General features: G+C 37.6%; 1 protein-coding gene across 1 annotated transcript in view; it reads left to right on the top strand.

Moving 5' to 3' along the window:
• The window catches only part of RRAGB (Ras related GTP binding B), a 104,710-nt gene that overhangs the window by 14,918 nt on the left and 69,884 nt on the right, over positions 1–19,908 (top strand). The window contains 2 exon segments of the mRNA XM_058291090.1: positions 8,302–8,390; positions 10,355–10,577. Coding sequence (XP_058147073.1) covers positions 8,302–8,390; positions 10,355–10,577 — 312 coding nt within the window.

Genomic DNA, 19,908 nt, shown 5'->3' with positions numbered 1-19,908 from the left:
TTTTCTTTTTTCCTAATTATTGAGCTTCTCTTCACAAGAGCCTTAGATCACAGTAATTCATATATACAATATACAGTACTCTCACATATCCTCCATAAATCCTTTTCCCTTCCACAGCAATATTCTTATAACTTATTCATATCATATTTACTGAAACTGATGTACAGACTCTGAGACAATAGCTTTCAAACAAGGTGACATCTGTGCTTACATTGTGGTCCATACTTTAAGATATACAGTTTTCTAAATTTTTAGTTATCCTATGTTTTACATTATGATTTACATTATTAGTCTGTCATCCCCTATATGTTTTTGGTGTAATATTACATGTTTTATATCCATCCTTGTGTACTCTCACGAAACTCCTCTCTTACCCCCACATTTACCTTGGTTCTATCCATTTAACACCCATTTTCCCCTCCCCTTGGGGCCCACAGTGACAGCCAATCTCCATTTCCTGAGGAGCCACGTGCAGAGATACTTGCAACAGTTTTCGGGGCCTGACTTGCTCAACTGCCCTAATGCCTTGGGAGCCATCCTTTCTCTCGAGAGATACAGCTCCCTCTTTATTGATGGCATTAGTCCTCCCCGGGATGTGGGTCCACCCCCAGTCTCACTACTTGGGTCTCTATCCAATGGTACAACCCACCCTGGCAAATTGAACATTCAGACATTCCCCAGGAGTCTGTCCCATGTCAGACCATCCCCTCTGAGCATCAGAAACAGGTAACCCTCTTAATTATATTTTGATACGATTTTCCAAACATTTTACTCTCAACCAACACCTGACACTCTCCTATGTTCTTATGTTGCCCCTCCCTCCCCCCAATTTTTTGGGCACTATTACCAATCTGCCCATCCCCAGGCCCCACAAACCCGCAAAGCCCCACCCAAAGGCAACCCCTTGCCCCCATTTTATCTCTTCTTTGTGCTCATACTTACTGACAGCCCATCATAGATTCCACGTCTGCAGACGTCGACTCACATCCTTCCTTCACCCCCCGATAACCTGTAAGCCTATCTTCAAGTCTCTAGCTCTCTGAGGAAGCTTGCTTATTTCATATCATTGAGGTCATGTAGTATAGTATTTGTCCTTCAATGCCTGGGTTGCTTCACTCAACATAAGGTTCTCAAGATTCATCCATGTTATCACGTGTGTTTGTAGTGTATTTGTTCTTAAAGCCGAGTAGTATTCCATTGTATGTATATACCACATTTTTTTGATCCACTCATCTGTTGATGGGCATTTGGGTTGATTCCAACTTTTGGTGATAGTGAACAATGCTGCTCTGAACATTGGTGTGCATATATCGGTTTGTGTCCTTGTTTTCAGTTCTGCTGGGTATATACCTAGCAGTGGTGTTGCTGGGTCATATGGCAAATCTATGGTTAGTTTTTTGAGAAACCGCCAAACTGTCCTCCAGAATGGTTGGATCCTTCTGCAGTCCCACCAGCAGTGGATGAGTGTTCCCATTTCTTCACATCCTCTCCAGCATTTGTATTCTTCTGTTTTTTTCATAGCTGCCAATCTTATAGGAGTAAGATGGTATCTCATTGTACTTTTGATTTGCTTTTCCCTGATAGGTAGAGATTTGGAGAATTTTTTCATGTGCTTTTTAGCCATTTATATTTCTTCTTTGGAGAAGTGTCTGTTTAAATCTTTTTCCCATTTTTTAAATGGGTTGCTTATCTTTTTATTTTCAAGATATAGGAGTTCTTTATATGTGCAAGTTATAAGTCTCTTATCAGTTATATGGTTGCCAAATACTTTCTTGCAATGTGTGGGTTCCCTTTTTACTTCCTTGACAAACTCCTTTGAGGTGCAGAAGACTTTAATTTTAGGGAAGTCCCATTTATCTATTATATAATCATATGATTTTTTTTCCTTCAGTCTGTTTATATGGTGTATTACATTGATTGATTTTCTTATGTTGAACCATCCTTGCATACCTGGAATGCGTCCCACTTGGTAGTGGTGTATAATTCGTTTAATGTGTTGTTGAATACGATTAGCAAGTATTTTGTTAAGTATTTTTGCATCTAGGTTCATTAGAGAAATTGGTCTGCAATTTCCTTTCTTGTGGTGTCTTTGTTTGGCTTTGGTACTAGGGTAATCTTGGCATCATAGGAGGAGTTAGGCAATGTTCCTTCTGTTTTGATTTTTTTGGAAGAGTTTCAGCAGGATTGGTGTTAGTTCTTTCCTGAACATTTTGTAGAATTCGCCTGTGAAGCTGTCTGGCCCTGGGCTCTTCTTAGTTGGGAAGTTTTTAATGATGGATTCTATCTCTTTAGTTGTGATTGGTTTGTTGAGACCATCAATTTCTTCTTTCATCAATATGGGTTGCTTATATGTTTCTAGGAATTTGTCCATTTCTTCTGAATTGTCCTTTTTGTTGGAATATAGTTTTTCAAAGTATCCTCTTATGATAGTCTTTATTTCTGTGGTGTCAGTGGTGATATCTCCTTTCTCATTTCTTATTTTGTGTATTTGCATCTTCTTTCTTTTTTTCTTTGTTAGTCTCGCTAAAGGATTGTCAATTTTGTTGATCTTCTCAAAAAACCAGCTCTTGGTCTTGTTTATGTTTTCAAGTACTTTCTTATTTTCTATTTCATTTAGTTCTGCTCTTATCTTTCTCATTTCCTTCCTTCTTCTTCCTGCTGGATTACTTTGTTGTTTTTTTTCTAATCCTCCGAATGTGCAGTTAGTTCTTCAATTTTTGCTCTTTCTTCTTTTTTGATATATGAATTTATGACTATAAATTTCCCTCTCAGTATTGCTTTTGCTGCATCCCATAAATTTTGGTATGTTGTGTTATCATTATCATTTGTTTCAAGGTAGTCATTGATTTCTTTTGAGATTTCCTCTTTGACCCACTGTTTTTCTAAGAGTGAGCTGTTTAATTTCCAAATCATGGTGTGAAATCTGGGCCTCTGGCCCTTGCCAATTTCCAGCTTCACCCCAGTGTGTTCAGACATATTTTTCTGTATGATTTTGATCTTTCTGAATTCAATAAGCCTTTCTTTGTGGCATAGCATATGGTCTATCTTGGAGAATGATCCAGGAATGCTTGAGAAAAAAGTATATCCTGCTGTTTTTGGGTGTAATGATCTATATATGTCTGTTAGATCCAGCTCCTCTAATATACTGTTCAAATGTTCTGTTTCTTTAGTGATTCTCTTTTGAGATGTTCTGTCCAGAGTTGATAGTGTTATATTAAAATCCCCCACTATAATTGTGGATTCATCTATTCTTTCACTTAGTTTTTCCAGCGTTTGCCTCACGTATTTAGAGGCGCCCTTGTTAGGAGCATAAATATTTATGATTTTTCGATCTTCTTGACAGATTGTCCCATTCACTAAAATGTAGTATCCTTCTTTGTCTCTCACAATTGTTTCGCATTTAAAATCTATTTTGTCTGATATTAATATAGCTACTCTTGCCTTTTTTTGGTTATTGTTTGCTTGTATGATTGTTTTTCCAACCATTCACTTTCAACCTCCTTGAGTCTCTGGGTTTAAGATGTGTCTCTTGTAGACAGCATATAGATGGGTCATATTTCCTTATCCGAGGTCCCAGTCTGAATCTTTTGATAGGTGAGTTTAATCTGTTGACATTCAGTGTTATTACTTTCAAGGAATTAGTTGTGTTAGCCATATTTTGATTGGACTTGTGTTTGTCATATTTTGGTTGCTTTTTTTTTCCCTTCTCTTTTTGTCTTTTTTTGTTGGTCTTACACTCTCCTCTATCTCTCCCTGTCCTCTTTTTTCTTTACTTCCTGCAGAACTCCCTTTAGAATTTCTTGAAGGGGAGGTTTCTTATTGGTGTACTCTTTCAGTTTCTGTTTATCTGTGAATATTTTGAACTCTCCATCATATTTGAATGCTAGTTTAGCTGGGCAGAGTATTCTTGGATGGAAATTTTTTTCTTTTAGTACCTTGACTATATCATACCATTATTTCCTTCTTGCCTCCACGGTTTCAGAGGAGAAATCAGCAATTAATCTTATGGAGCTTCCCTTGTATGTGATGGTTTTCTTTTCTCTTGCTGGTTTTAGAATTTTCTCTTTGTCTCGAGCGTTGGATAATTTGACCAGTATATGTCTTGGGGTGGGCCTGTAGGGGTTTATGATGATTGGGTTGTGCTGTGCTTCTTTGATATGTACTTCTGTCTCTTTCAGTAGATTTGGGAAGTTTTCAGCCATTATTTCCTGCAACACTCCTTCTGACCCCTTTCCCTTCTCTTCTCCTTCTGGAATGCCTGTAATATGTATGTTTGAGCGTTTTGCATTATCATTCAGGTCCCTAAATCCTAGCTGGGGTTTTTCTATCTTTTTATCGACCAATTCTACTATCTGTTTGATTTCCGATGTATTGTCTTCCACATCACTAATTCTCTGCTCTGCCTCTTCTAGTCTGCTGATATTTGCTGCAAGTGTATTTTTAATTTCTTGAACTGTGGTGTTCATTCCCATCATATCTGTTATCTCTTTGCACATGTCTGCAGTTTCCCCTCCAAGTGTTGTCTTCATATTGTTAGCCTCTTCCTTTACTTCATTAAATTTGTCAATGATAAATGTTCTGAGATCTTTCATTACTTGTGGGAAGTTCTGCTCCCCTTCCTGATTTTTAGTTTGTTCATTGGATTCAGCCATGTTTTCCTGATTACTGGTTTGGTTTGTAGATTTTTGTTGCTGTCTGGTCATCATTTTATCTTGACGGGTTTAATCATTTCCTTAGCTTCTTTGTCTAGTCTTGGGGATTAATTAACTGTTTTTTTTTTTGCATAAGTCTTGTATCTTCTCTTTGTCACTTTGTTCTTCTTATTCTGATTTCTTATTGCTGGTTGAGTTCACTTTAAAGGAAAGTATTAGGGCCAGGGAAAGGCAATTGTGTAAGCAAGGAAAAAGTGTAAAGTAGTATTGGTGGTAAATGTTAACAGAGCAACAGTATGAGATCTGGGAGGATGGATATTAGATTCATGTAGGTTGTGTAGAGTTATAGCAGTAGGTATAGTACCTATAATGAGGTAGTCGACTGAATATGGGAGGAATATGGCATGCATTAAAAAGCTAGTATTTTCTTGAGAGAGGGAAAGAGAAAAGAAAGGTAATAGTTTCAAGAGTGGATAACAGGTAGAAAACAAAACAAAGGTATTAGAAATTAAGAGTTAGATTCTTTGTGGATCAAAGAAAGGGAGGTGGAATATAGGAGAGACAGTAGATGATGGAGGATATTAAGATGTAGGGGAAAGGGGATAGTGTAGGTAGCCAAAATCAATTCACACAGAAATGAGTCAACGGAGGATGAGGAAACCCAGCAAATGTGAGGTGTTCCCTTTAGCACCTATTGTATAATTAAGATAAAATAAAATAAGAAGAAAATGAGGGACAAGAGAGTGAGAAAAAAACAAAACAAAAAAAACAAAAAAAGAGAAGAAAAGAAGAAAGAAAAAGGGGGTGGGTAAAGGGCGGGGAAATAGTAGGGAAAAGAAAAAAAAGATATACACCAACCACAGCAGCAACAACAACAACAACAAAAACCTAAATAACTGAAAAAAAAAGGAGTTTGGGGGATAATCTGGGAGAAAAGACTAGGGGATAATGCAATGTTAGCAATCAAGACATTAAAAATAAAAGAAAAATAAGATAAAATGATAATAAAAGCAAATCAAAACGAAACAAAAAAGAAAAAATGCAAACGTTGATGGCTAGGACATTCAGGGACCTCAGATGGATCTCAGGGTATGATGGATTCAGGGATGGAAAGTCTGAGATATTGAAAACTCAAGAGGTGTGAGTCTCTGGGGTGTGGGCCACCAGGGTTTAGGGGACTCAGACCTGGCAACCTCAAATCTGATCAACAGGGTGCCTGGGAACACTGCAGTGTAACACAGCCTTCAGGAATCCCCACAGCTGGGTGCCAGCCCTATGGGGGAAGTCAGATCTTCAAACTCTATCTTATTTGTCTGAACCCCGCAATTCACTCACTCACTGGGGTCTATTCTGTGGATGTATCATCAATTCGGCTTCAGGACCCCTCCCACCCTGTAAGCCCCCAGAACGGCCACCTGAGGGCACCTCTACACTGCAGCCAATTTAATGATCCAGATCAGAATCCAGGCCCCGGTTTGGGGCTCCAGCCGGAAATGCGGACAACAGAGTCCAAATCCGAAATTCCCAAGCTTCACAAAATATTCCCCCAATCGGCTTCCAGACCTGTCTTCCTCCCGCCCCACCCCCACCCCCCACCACCACTCCCTGTAACAGCCTCCCGGTTACGTCCCTTTATTGCCAGCAATCTAAGTCCACTGCAGATCGGCAGCCAGGCTTGGGTGGGCGGGGCTCCAGGCGGAAGCGCTATTACTTGTGTCCACAATCAAAAATCCCCCCCTTTGCAGCAAAACCCCCGTGTGTCTCCCCAAATCAGTCTGCAAAGGTGTCCCGTCCTGTCAACCCCCTAATAGCCCACCCAGGGCTCGCAAATTCCCCAGTACCGCAGAGCCTCCAAAAAGCATGGCCACAGCACTGGTTCCACGGCTCCACCCACCCCAGGAGGGAGCATCCCCAGCGCAGCTCTCACCTCTGTGTAATAGAGTTTCAATTATCAGAAAGTTACATATTTATAAAACAAGTTATATGGAAGTCATTTTAAGCAAGAGCTCCAAGATATTCATAGAAGAAATACTACTTTGTGATTGATTGAATATCACATAAATTGTATAGATGATAATTGCTGGACTTTGGAAAGTTTCCAAGATAAGAATTTTCATTATTCCTCTTTGTGATTTAGTGCCTGGCAGAGAGTAGAGGCTTAATAAATGTTTAAATGCATTTAGAGGGTGAGATCACAGTAACTAAGGGTGGCCAGGCAGCACTTTTAGAGAAAGTGGGATTTAAGCTGGGTGTGGGGAGTCGGGTATATGGGAACCTCATTTTTTAATGTAAAACATATTTAATCTAAAACATATTTAAAAAGAGAATAAAAAGTAAAAATTACTTTAAAAAATGAATATAACTTTGAAAGAAAGGTGGGGAGATGGGCAGAGTAGGCAAAGTATAACGGAGAAGGAAAAATAAGACAGAGGTTGCAAACAGGCAGTGCGCATGCTTAAGAGAAGACCTGTATATGTGTTTTGGTTGGCTCATGCAATGTTTTAGAAAAATTGAAATTGATCCTCAAGATGTAAAAGTTTCCAAAAACAGTCTGGATTTCCCACTACTTTTGAAAGTTTTAAAGATCTGGAAATTCTGAGCCCACATTCCTACATGGTAACTGAGCTAGAGTTAAGGACCTTCTACCCTCTCCACTGTTCCCATGGATGGTTGTTTACTCTCTGTACTTGCCCAGATTTGCTTATGTATGTTTACTGGCCTGGCCCCTAATAGCAAGTTTGCAACCCCTGATATAAGGTATATTGGGAATTGGGAAGGTAGTGCAGTTTGGGAGTACTGTGAATAAACCAAATTGGGCTGGAATGAAAAGCTTTATTTATGTGAATCATTGAAGAATATAAGAGTGGATTAGAAGTCAAATTATGAAGAACCCTGAATGACCCCTCTAGGCAAGAAGGAGCCATTAAAAGTTTTTTGAATGGGGAGTGACATGTTCAAAGTAGTGTTAAGAAGATGAACCTGACAGGGAGAGGCCTATAGGATGAAATAAAGTGGGTAAGGCTTTCTGGTGGGGAGGTTTGTTATGAAGCTATTGTAGTAGTATAGGCACGAGATAATAAGGACTTTAATGTTAGTGGTGAGTTGTAAAATAGGGGATGGAATTGAGGAAGATTACAAAGAAATAATCAGCTAGGTTTAGCAATGAAGTAAATGGGGACAGAGAAGTCTAAATGACCAAAGAAAGCAGGTGGAGGGGAATGGTAGGGGCATTAACTGAAATAAGAAAATCAATAGATGGAGCCAGTTTGGCTGTACTGTATGATTTTTGTGTGTGTTTTGTTTTGGTGTTTGATTTTTGTTCTTGTTGAAGGAGGTTGGTGGGGACAAGTAGGACAGGGATAATCTGTTAAATGTCTCTGTCTTACACATTGAAATTTTACCATTAGTATTATAATTGGATATTGTTCTTCCTCTAAGTACTAAACTACTAAAAAGTAAAATGACTTGCTTAAGAGCCAGTTCTGTAGCTCAGGGTAGGTTAGGTGTCCACCATACCACTAAACATACTACTAAGCTGAAATTCACCCCCTTGTACCTTTGTGTATTTCACTCCACTTTTATCCTTTTAAGTTCCATGGGTTGATGCTTTGTTTATTTTTAATTTTACCTTGCATATTACAATTACTAGATTTGTTGTATTTGTCTTCCAGTTGATGTAGAACATTCTCATGTTCGGTTTCTGGGAAACCTAGTATTGAACCTGTGGGACTGTGGTGGGTAAGTACTATCTGTTTACTTGTTTATGAAGCCAGTAGCATAAGCGTGACATCTACTATATTCCTCATGGAGAATGTATATTGAATAACTATGATCTACAGTGGGCAACACATTAGATACCAATTAGTTCAAATTTAGCACTGAATTAAATAAAGATCTCTGGCTTTTATGTAATTGTGAAAATGCCCTTTGTATGTGACATGTTTAAGTAGCACTAACATGAGCCCAATCTAGAACTTGTAGTATGAGACAGATTATCCCCTCCTTCACAGAGAATGAAATTAGCCCACTATCTCAGCCAGCCAGAGACCAATGCTGAGTTCTTAGCTAGCACGCCATATTGTCTCATTCTTAGTTATTTCAATAATTTATCTCCAGGTAACCTAAGCCCTGTATATTAGATCCTGAGCACATATTCTCCAGGTGAGTTACCCACTGTTGGGTATGTTTTCCATTCTTGACTAAGATACTTGCTTAATATCATATCACATTTGCTTATTTACTATGCCTTGTACCCAAATTTTGCTCTATATACTATGGCCATTTACATTTCTGTGCTGAGGCAGCAGTGTGTAGTGTACAGTGTTTAGGAGCCAAGGCTATAGCGTTAGACTTGGGTTTGCATCCCAGCTCTCTTATCTCTCTTATCTTTGGTATGTCCCTTAACTCTCTGAGCCACTGTTTCTTTGTCTGTACAATAACTATAATAATAGTACCAACTCATGTTGTTTTGATGATTTTAAGTAAGGTAATATATACAAAATTTCATAGTAAAGTGCCTTACAAAATAAATAATGATCTTCAGCTTTGTTTCCCAGCTCCTAGCATAGAGCCAGCCATTGAGTCTATGTTCAATGAATATTTGTTGAAAGAACAAATATAACCAAATATATATAACCAGGATAATCAAATATTCTATATGAAAATGACTCTATTACTGCCAGCAGATGGATCACTTTATAATCACCCTCTTTGCTCTCTCTCCATATAAACTCTTACTCATTATCACTGTTTCCAATTCTATGATCCATGTCAAGAGACCCTGTAGTCCCAGTCTCTTGCTTTTAGTCATTAAGATATTTATCTTCATTTTTACTGATAAGGCCAGCTAAGGTCCAGTGAGATTGTGACTCTCCCAAGGTCACACAGCTAATTGATAGTAAAGTGCAGGACTGGAACCTAGGTTCAAGATTTTTTCATTACAAAATGCTACTGTGTTCTGCTAGCCAGCTGGCAACTGATAACTTATTGGTAAACAGTATATACCTTAAGGAGCAAAGTATAACAATCTGCTAAAAAGTTATCATTGGAGTTATTTTCTTATAGTTTAGAGCATTTGACTATTTAGTTATTCATTCAACAAATATTCATTGAGCACCTACTCCATGACAGGCTCTCTGCTAGAAGCTGGGAAACAATTGGGACCAGTAATAGACAATTCTGCCCTCTTGGAACTTGCTGTCTAGGGAAGTGAATGCCTTTAATGAAAACTCAAAAATATATATTACTTGTGATAAAGTGTTAAAAAGAAGAGGAATATATTGTATATAAAGGCATATAGTGAGTGGACTGGATTAAGTCAGGAACATCAGGAATGGTTTCTGTGAGGAAATGTGAAATGACCTGAAATCTGAAAGAGTGCATAGGATTAAATTTGATGAAGATGTAGGATACTAGCATTTGAGACAGAGTAAATAGCATATGTAAAGGTCCCATGTTGTGCAGACCATGGGCCATTTGAGAAACTGATCAAAGGCCATTGTGTTTGGAACATAGGAGAGTAGAGAGTGGTGCAAGGTGCAGTTCAAGAGGTAAGAAGACCCAGACTTATATGCTATTATTTGCCCTTTAAATTGAAGCCATGAGATTATCTTCACATCAGTTAAGCCAACAAAAATAATAGCATAAATAGTAGTGACGGAGAAGTAGACTTGCTTACCATCCAGATTGTGTTTTCCAACCAGACAAGACACCTTCATGGAAAATTATTTCACTAACCAATGGGACAACATCTTTTGAAATGTGGAAATTCTGATTTATGTCTTTGATGTGGAGAGCTGTGAGCTGGAAAAGGACATGCATTATTACCAATCATGCCTGGAGGCCATTCTGCAGAATTCTCCACATGCCAAAATCTTTTGTTTGGTGCACAAAATGGATTTGGTACAGGAAGATCAACGGGACCTGGTAAGAAACAGAATGGGGGCTGAACCAAATGATTGACATGCTTTGCAAACCTCTTTTGTAAAAGTATAGGTAAATTTGTACCATTTTTTTTTTTATTCTTCCCCACCCTGAGATAGCTCCCTCATCTGTCTGCTCATCTTCCTTAGGAGGCACTGGGAACCAAACCCAGGACCTCCCATGTGGGAGGCAAATGCCCAACCACTTGAGCCACTTTGGCTTATTGCGGCTTGTTGTGGCTTGTTGCAGCTCACTGTGGCTTATTGCAGATCATCTTCTTTAGGAGGCACCAGAACTGAACCTGGAATCTCCTGTGTGGGAGGTGGAAGCCTAATTGCTTGAGCCACTTCTGCTCCTCCTGTACCATTATTTTTGAGGGAAAAAATTATCATAAGCTTTCAAAATAAAATTGTCATTTCTCTTTTTATTTTTTTAGAGAAATGGTCAGTTTTATTGAGGTATAATTTTTATGAAATAAAATTCACACTTTTAAATTTACAATTTTAAATTAGATAAATGCATATACAAATATAATCACTGCAATCAAGATTTAAAAATGCTTCATCAGCTCCAAATTTCCCTCTTGACGATTTGTGATTAATTTTTTAAATTAGAAAAGCTGTAGGTTTACACAAAAATCATGCAAATAATACACTGTCCCATATACCCTTCCATTGTTAACATTTTGAATTAGTGTGGTACCTTTGTTACCATTGATGGAATAATATTAAAATGTACAAAGTTTACATTAAGGTGTATTTTTCCCATAGACCACTCTATTATTAATGCTTTCCATTAGTGTGGTTCATTTGTTATAATTAATGAAAGAACATTTTTATAATTATACTATTAACTGCCGTTTACAAAGGGTTCACTGTTATACAGACCTGTTTCATATTTTAATTTTTATTCAAGTAACATATATGTGAACTAAAATTTCCACTTTAGTCATGTTTACATACAAAACTCATTGCAGTTAATTACACTCACAATATTTGGCTACCATACTACCATCCATTTCCAAAACTTTACAATAAATCTAAGCAGAAACTATGTGTAAATCAAGCATTAACTCCCCATTCCTTGCACCCCAGTCCAGCCCCTTTTAACCCATATTCTAGCTTCTAACTATGAGTTTGCTTATTCTAATTATTTCATAACAGCGAGATCAGACACTCTTTGTCATATTTTATCTGGCTTATTTCACTCAGCATATTGTCTTCAGGGTTCACGTTGTTGCACGTATCAGAACTCTATTTTTTTTAATTAGAGAAGTTGTGAGTTTACAGAGCAATCATGCATACCGTAAGAATTCCCCTACATTGCCACAACAATGCAATGTGTTGACCTTTCATTATTCTTTCCTCTTTTTTATTGTAAGCAATGAAGGCTATAAATTTCCTTCTCTGCTTTGCCTTTGTTGTATCCCATATGTTTTGATATGTTGTGTTCTCATTTTAATTCATCTGTGGTATTTGCTGATTTTTCTTGCAAATATCTTCTTAGACCCAGAGTGTGTTGTTTAATCTCCAATTATGTGTGAATTTTACCTTTTTCCATCTGTTATTGATTTTCACCTTAGTTTCATTCTCATCAAAGAAAGAGCTTTGCATAATTATAATCGTTTTAAATTTACTGAGACCTGTTTTTTGACTCAACATATGGTCTACCCTGGAGAAAGACAAATAAGTGCAAGAAAAGGATGTATATCTTGCTCTTTTGAAGGGTAATGGTCTAAATATGTCTGTTAGGTCTAGTCAATTACAGTATTGTTTAAGCTTTCTGTTTCTTTACGGATCCTCTGTCCAGATGTTCTATCCAATGATGAGTGAAGTGTATTGAAGACTCCAACTATTATTGTAGCGATAGCTACTTCTCCTTTCAGTTTTGCCATTGTTTAACTCATGTATTTTGGGGCATCCAGGATAGGTGCATAAATATTTATTATTTTTACTTCTTCTTGGAGACTTGCCCATTTATTAATATATAACAACTTCTTATTCTTATAAGAATTTTGCATTTAAAATCTATTATTTCACTTATATTAGTATTGCTAGATCCTTTTTGGTTACTATTTTCATGGAATATCTTTTTCCAGCAATATACTCTCAGCTTATTTGTGCCTTTGCATCTAATGTGAGTGTTTTTTAGACAGCATATAGATGGCTCATATTTTTTATCTATTCTTATAATCTATGTCTTTTGATTGGTGGGTTCAATCTGCTAACATTCAATAGTATTACAGTAAAGGCATTTCTCAGTTGAACCATTTAATCACTTGACTTTCTGTTGTCATATTACTATTGTCTTTTTACCCTTTTAGTTACACTTACTAATAATTTTCATTTTTATACTCCTCTCCAAACCCTTCTCTCCTGTCTTTTCCTTTCTGCCTTTAACACTCCTTTTAGTATCTCTTGTAAATCCAGTCTTGTGGTATCATAGTCAGAGATTTAGTTTATCTGTGAAGGCTTTAAACTCATCTTCACTTTTGAAGGACAGTTATGCCAGATAAAGAATTCTTTGCCAGCAGTTTTTCTTTTTGAGATCCTTAAATAATCATACCATTGCCTTCTTGCCTCTATGGTTTCTGATGAGAGAATAGCACTTAGTATTATTCAGCTTCCCTTGTATGTGATGCACTGCTGTTCTCTTGCTGCTTTCAGAATCCTCTCTTTTTTTATTTATTTTTATTTTATTTTATTTATTCATTTTTAAAAAATATTACATTAAAAAAATATGAGGTCCCCATTCACCCTCACTGCCCCCACCCCCCCACCCCCGCACAGTAACCGTCTCCCCCATCATCATGACACATCCATTGCATCTGGTGAGTACATCTCTGGGCATCGCAGAATCCTTTCTTTATCTCTGGCATTTGACATTCTGTATAGTAGGTGTAACAAAATAGGTCTATATGGATTTATTCCATTTGGGGTATGTTGCCTTCTTGGATAGTGATGTTAATGCTTTTCATAAGCTTTGGGAAATTTTCGGTCATTATTTCCTCACATATTCTTTCTACCCCTTTTCCTTTTGACCTCTCCTTCTGCAATACCTATAATGTATATGTTTGTGTGTTTCATCTTCCAGGAAGATGGCATTAGAGTAGGTCAGCAGGGTTCAACTGTCTTACAAAAACAATAGACAAAAGACAAAATTCTATATGAGGGGATTGCTTTGGGGATCTACAGACCAGGAGAGTGCTGTGCAACATCCAGGAAAGAGTGGTATAGAAAGACTAAGAAGCCAAAACCAAAACCATGACTTAATTCACCCTATGGCTGGGAATGGCACCTATCCCCACTGTCAAGGAGACAGGCCTTAGTAAAATCTGTGGCTAACTGCAGACAACTGAGAAGGGAATGGAGGTCTTCTTCCCTGGAAAGAGGGAGGTGCAACAGAGGGTGGAAAGTTATTTCTCTTCAGTGAGTTTGGCCAGCAAAGACATCCAAGGATCCTGAGACATGGAGTCTGTCATATCTCAGGTTACTTGGATCTGGTCTGCTCCCCATTAGTGGATTCTTGGCCCTGTTTTTTTATCTTAAGCTGGGAAATTTTAAAGATTTAGAATAAGTTGAACCAAAAATGAAAGATGAGCTGTGAAACAAAACCAGCAGGCAAGAGAGAGAAATTGACCATCAGAGTAAATTTACCAACATAATCAGATACCTATATGTCAGAAAAAAATCCCAGGGATGAGCTTCCCTGGCACCAAGGGATTATTACTAAGCACCAACTAGCAAAGCATCTGCAAAAAGACCTTGACCAAAAGGGGGAAATATTAAATACAAATGAGTTTTTACAACTAAGAGATTTCAATGTGAGTCAGGAGGTCTTTCCAGAGGTTACGCTTATGCATGTCTCAGCAGGATCTCACTGACTGCCACAGTAAACAGTGCCTCAAACAGTGGGGCTCCTGATGGCTCTAGAGATATCTAGACACTATAAGCAGGGCAGACAAGCTCAGGAATTTGGCACTCTGTCAGTGGGCCTTACTTTGGAATATGTACTCCCCAATATAACAGAGTTAGATTTATTTATAATTTTCCTACACATAGCTCTTCTGCCCCTTTTATTTGAACCAATAATTAGTACTATACTTATTAAATATGTGTCTCAGAAACTTAAATATCTGTCCGTTCATGTGCCTTTTGAACCCTGAATCTCAGTTGCAACACCTACTTTGCAGTTCATTGGACTTACCCAGGACAACTAACAAGGAGATGATGATGGACAAATGCCCATCCCAAGGAACAGAGAGTATCTGTATCTGCCAGCAAGATAGTTCCATCCATCTGCCCCATGAGACCTAAGCCCCCTCTCAATTAGAAACATAGTGGGCATCACGATCCCAAAATACTCAAGATTGGGGAATGAACAATGGACTAAAGTAAACTTATTATTATTATTATTCTATTATAGGCTTATTATACTCTGGCAATGGAAGAAATTTTATCATTGATATACAGGCAGTGGCCACCAGAGGTTCTGAAGGGAGGGAGAGGGAATGATAGGTGTGGTATGGGGGCATTTTTGGGAGATTTGGATTGTCCTGCATGACATTTCAGTGATAGATACAGGCCATTATACCTCTTGTCCTAACCTATAAACTTGTGTGGGGGAAAGTGTAAACTATAATGTAAGCTGTGTAGTCTATGGTTAGTAGCAATGCTTCAATATGTGTTCATTAATTTTAACAAATGTATCATGCTAATGAAAGATGTTGTTAATGTAGGAAAGTGTGTGGGGGAGAGGGAGTGGGGCATATGGGAATCAGCTATATTTTTAATGTAACAACTATATAATCTAAAGATTCTTTAAAAATAAAAAAGTTAATTAAAAAAAATTATAAGCCATGCAAAGAAACAGTAAGTTATGGCCCCACCAAAAAACAAATAAAAAATCATGATGAGATACATGATTCGACTACTAATCAATGATATTCACAAAAGTCTACTAAACCAATTCAAGGAGTTGAAGGAAAATATGGCTAAAGTAATAAAGGTTTTTAAAAAAGACACTGGATGAGCATAAATAACAATTTGAAAGCCTTCAAAGGAAAGTACTAGTGCTTATGGGAATAAAAGACACAATGGATGAAATTAAAAATACATTCGAGGGGAGCAGGTGTAGCTCAGTGGTTGAGCATCTGCTTCCCATGTACAAAGTCCTGGGTTCAATTTCTGGTACCTCTGAGGGAAAAATGTTAAAAAACTACATTTAGAGGCATATAACAACAGATTTGAATTAGCTGAGGACAGAATTAGTGAAATAAAAGACAGAGCATCTGAACTTTAAAAGACAGGAAAACAGGGAAAAAGAATGGAAAAAAATGAACTGGGTCTCAGGAAATTGAATGACAATGTGCAATGCACAAACATATGCATTATGGGTCTTTCTTTTTTTTGATGTTAGCATTTAGGTGTATAGATATCTCATTCAGCACTGCCTTTGTTGCATCCCATAAGTTTTAATATGCTGGTTTCTCATTTTCATTCATCTCAACATATTTACTGGTTTCCTGTGTAGTTTCCTTTGACCCACTAATTGTATAACTTCATATGTTTGTTTTTTCGTGTTCTCTGCCTGTTGATCACATATGGTCAGAGGTGTTCATAAAATTTCAATATTTTAAAATTTACTGAGACTTGTTTTATCACCCAGTGTGTGTCTATCCTAGAGAATGATCCATGTGCACTTGAGAAGAATGTAGAATGTATATCCTACTATTTGGGGATGCAGTGTTCTTTATATGTCTGTTACGTTAAGTTCATATTATATTATTATTCAACTTCTCTGTTTCCTTATTGATCTTCTTTCTAGATGTTCTGTCTATTGATGAGAGTAGTATATTGAAGTCTCCAACTCTAATTGTAGAGGTATCTATTTTCTTTTCACTTTTGCTAGTGTTTGCCTTATACATTTTGCGGCACCATGAAGCTGCATAAATATTTGTGATTGTTACTTCTTTTTGGTGGATTGACCCTTTTATTAATACATAGTGTCCTTTGTCTCTTGAATCAGTTTTTGACTTAAAGTCTCTTAGGCCAGGTATTAGTATAGGTACTCCAGCTTTTTTGTGGTATTTGCATGGAATATCCCATCCTGTAATTTCACTTTCAATCCATTTGTATCACTGGGTCTAAGATGAGTTTGTTGTAAACAAAATATAGTTGGATCAGCCTATTCTATAAAATCTCCCAGTCTGTGTCTATTAACATTCAGTGTTATTACAGTAAAGGAAATACTTCAGGCATTTTGTCCTTTGGTTTTTATGTATTGTATTTTTTTTGGTATTTCTTTTCTTTTATTGCAGCCTCCTTTTCTGTATAATCTTTTGTGATATATCTGATTGATACCTTTCTCGTTTCTGTTTCTGTATTTTTTTCCTTAAAAATTTAGACATTTTTATTTTAAAATTGATTTTCATCGGAGAATAATAGTAAGATATTGTACATATTTAAGTTCAGTCTACAAATTTCAAAGCCTTCAGATATCTGGTGGAATTCTGGGATTACAGTTTTTGCTCACAGGCTGTGGTTTGTTGAGTGCTGAGCTCTCTTTGCACAGTGTACACAGCCACATGCATTGTTTCTGTCACCACAATGTCCCTTTATTTTTAAAAGATACATAGATCACAAAAAAAGTTACATTAAAAAATATAAGAGGTTCCCATATACCCCCCTCCTACTCCTCCCACATCAACATCCTCTTTCATCATTGTGGAACATTCATTGCATTTGGTGAATACATTTTGCAGATCTCCTGTACTGCATGGATTATAGTTTACATTGTAGTTTACACTCTCCCCCAGTCCATTCAGGGGGTTATGGTAGTATATATAATGTCCAGCATCTGTCCTTGCAATATCATTTAGGACAATTCCAAGTCCCAAAGATGCCCCACATCACATCTCTTCTTCCCTCTCCCTGACCTCAGCAACTCTCATGGCCACTGTCTCCACATCAATGATACAATTTCTTCCATTCTATGGTCACAATAGTTCTATAGTAGAATACCAGTAAGTCCACTCTAACCTTATTTTATTCCTCCATTGTATGGACACTGGGATGGTGATGTCCACTCCACCTCTAAATTGAGAGGGGGCTTAGATCCCACATGGCTGAAGGATGCAATTCTCCTGCTTGCAGTTGTAGGCATATTCGGTTATCTGGAGTGGTGGTTTACCATCTTTACCTCCATGTTAGCTGACCTGGATAAGTCCAACGAACCAGCGAGTAGGTATTGCAACTCTGCTGAGGCTCAGGGTCTAGCTGGCCCATGGGAAGTCCAGAGATTCAAGTCTCCTGAGTATACACCAACCCCAGCACCAATCACAGGTTCAGTGAAAGTGACAGAAGAGGCATGTGCAGAAAGGTTATATCTGAGTTCAACCCCATCAAACTCAGTAGCACAAATTCCAAAATAGGGGCCACTGACAAGGTACTGAACTCCAGAGCCATCTTCCATGACTGTAGAAGCTGTGTGTCTCTGTAGCTCTCAGGAGCACCAGTACCTGGGGTTGTATCTATGTTGTCTGTCTCTGGGATCCAGCTGAGATGTGCATAAGTGCGACCTCTCTAATGACTTCCTGGCTCATTTTTAAGTCTCTTAGCCATATAAACTCATTTGTCTTTACCATTTCCCCTTTTATTCAAGATCTCTTTATAGTTCCATCAACAGCTGTTGATTGGTAGTAATCCCTTGGCGCCAGGGAGGCTCACCCCCGGGATGCATGTCCTACACTTGGGGGATGGTAATATATTTACAAGCTGAGTTTGTCTTAGAGAGTGGCCACATTTGAGCAACATGGAGGCTCTCAGGAGGTAACTCTTAGGCACCCTGCAGCTCTAGGTCTAGTTGAAATTTCAGGCACACAAGATCATAGTCATAGTCATCATTATCAAGGGCCCATCATTGGGCCATTCTTCTTCACTGGTCTTTGCCCTTGCATTTGGGGGATTGTTGCTGTTTCATTGGGGAATGTGATAGAGCTCTCCTGGCTAGGAACTCAGCACTCCCTCAGTTGTCATGTGTAACTACCTACTATGACAACACCCAAAGAATATCCAAACATTTTTATATACCCTATATACATGCTCTGGAGAACTCCCTCCCCACCATGTGTCCCCCATCAATGACACCCCACACCAGTGCTCCTCCCCTGCCATAGTTGAACCCCTCTGTGATCCAAAACTTCTTCAAAATAGAAGCCTAATAGATTGCCAAATCCTATTAGTAGGAAAATGAAATAGTAATGAAAGGATTAAAGATTAGAAATAGAATACATGCTAATTTAGAAAAGTTAAAATAAAAAAAAATAAATTGGGGTATTAGAAAATGAAAAATATCATAAAACTTTGTTTTTGACATGTTGCCTTTCATCAATGTAATAGGTGTTGTCCTGTATGCACAGTGGCAAGGCAATCTCTTTCATCCCTTCCTCAGTGTCTACATCCTTTTTTACATAATATTTAATTTTGTCCTCAATAAAGTGTTAGATCACGGTAAAGTCACTTATACAGTATAGGGGACTCCCATATATGCAACATCTAACTCTTTTCCCCCTTCCCCAGCAATGATCTTTTTACATGTTCATGTTATATTTACTACAGCCATTTCGTATCAGACAACTTACATTTCTAACCTACTAATTAGAAAAAATAACAACTTAGCTTCAAAGGCATATACGTTCTGTGCTCCCATGTCTCTCTATTTCCCCTCTTTGTTGTATTTTCCCTCAATTGCCTCTTTATATTTGATTGTTAATTATCAGTAAATATGCCTCTTCCTTGTTCAATTATATTCTGACTTCTTCGAGTTAAAGAATAGAGTAGTATATTGAGGATACATTACTATTGGGTTTTATATTTACCCTTTTAATTAATCTTAGTGTAGATTTTCATTTCTTCACACTACTCTAACACACTCTCTCCTGTCTTTTCCTTTAAACCTGCAGACCTCCTTTTTTTTTAATAATATATTGATTATTTTTTAAAAGATACTTTGATTACATGAATATTTCATAAAAAATGGGGGATTCCTATATACCCTGTTCCTTACCCCTTGCACATTTTCCCACATTAACAACAACCTTCATTAGTGTGGTACATTTGTTAGAATTGAAGAACATATTTTGGAGCATTGCCACTAAGCATGGATTGTAGTTTACATTGTAGTTTACAATCTCATGGGACAGAGATAGGATTATCTTGCTTGCAGTTGCAGACTCCTATAATTCATATGTTTGTGTATTTCCAAAGTAAAAGGCCCACTGTCAAGGTTCCTCACTCCTGTTGCCTGCCCTGACTATAGTGTGTGAGTGTCTCCA

This window comes from Dasypus novemcinctus, chromosome X, assembly GCF_030445035.2.
Source record: "Dasypus novemcinctus isolate mDasNov1 chromosome X, mDasNov1.1.hap2, whole genome shotgun sequence".
Classification (NCBI taxonomy): Eukaryota; Metazoa; Chordata; class Mammalia; order Cingulata; family Dasypodidae; genus Dasypus; species Dasypus novemcinctus.
This window is presented reverse-complemented; position numbering and strand designations above follow the sequence as displayed.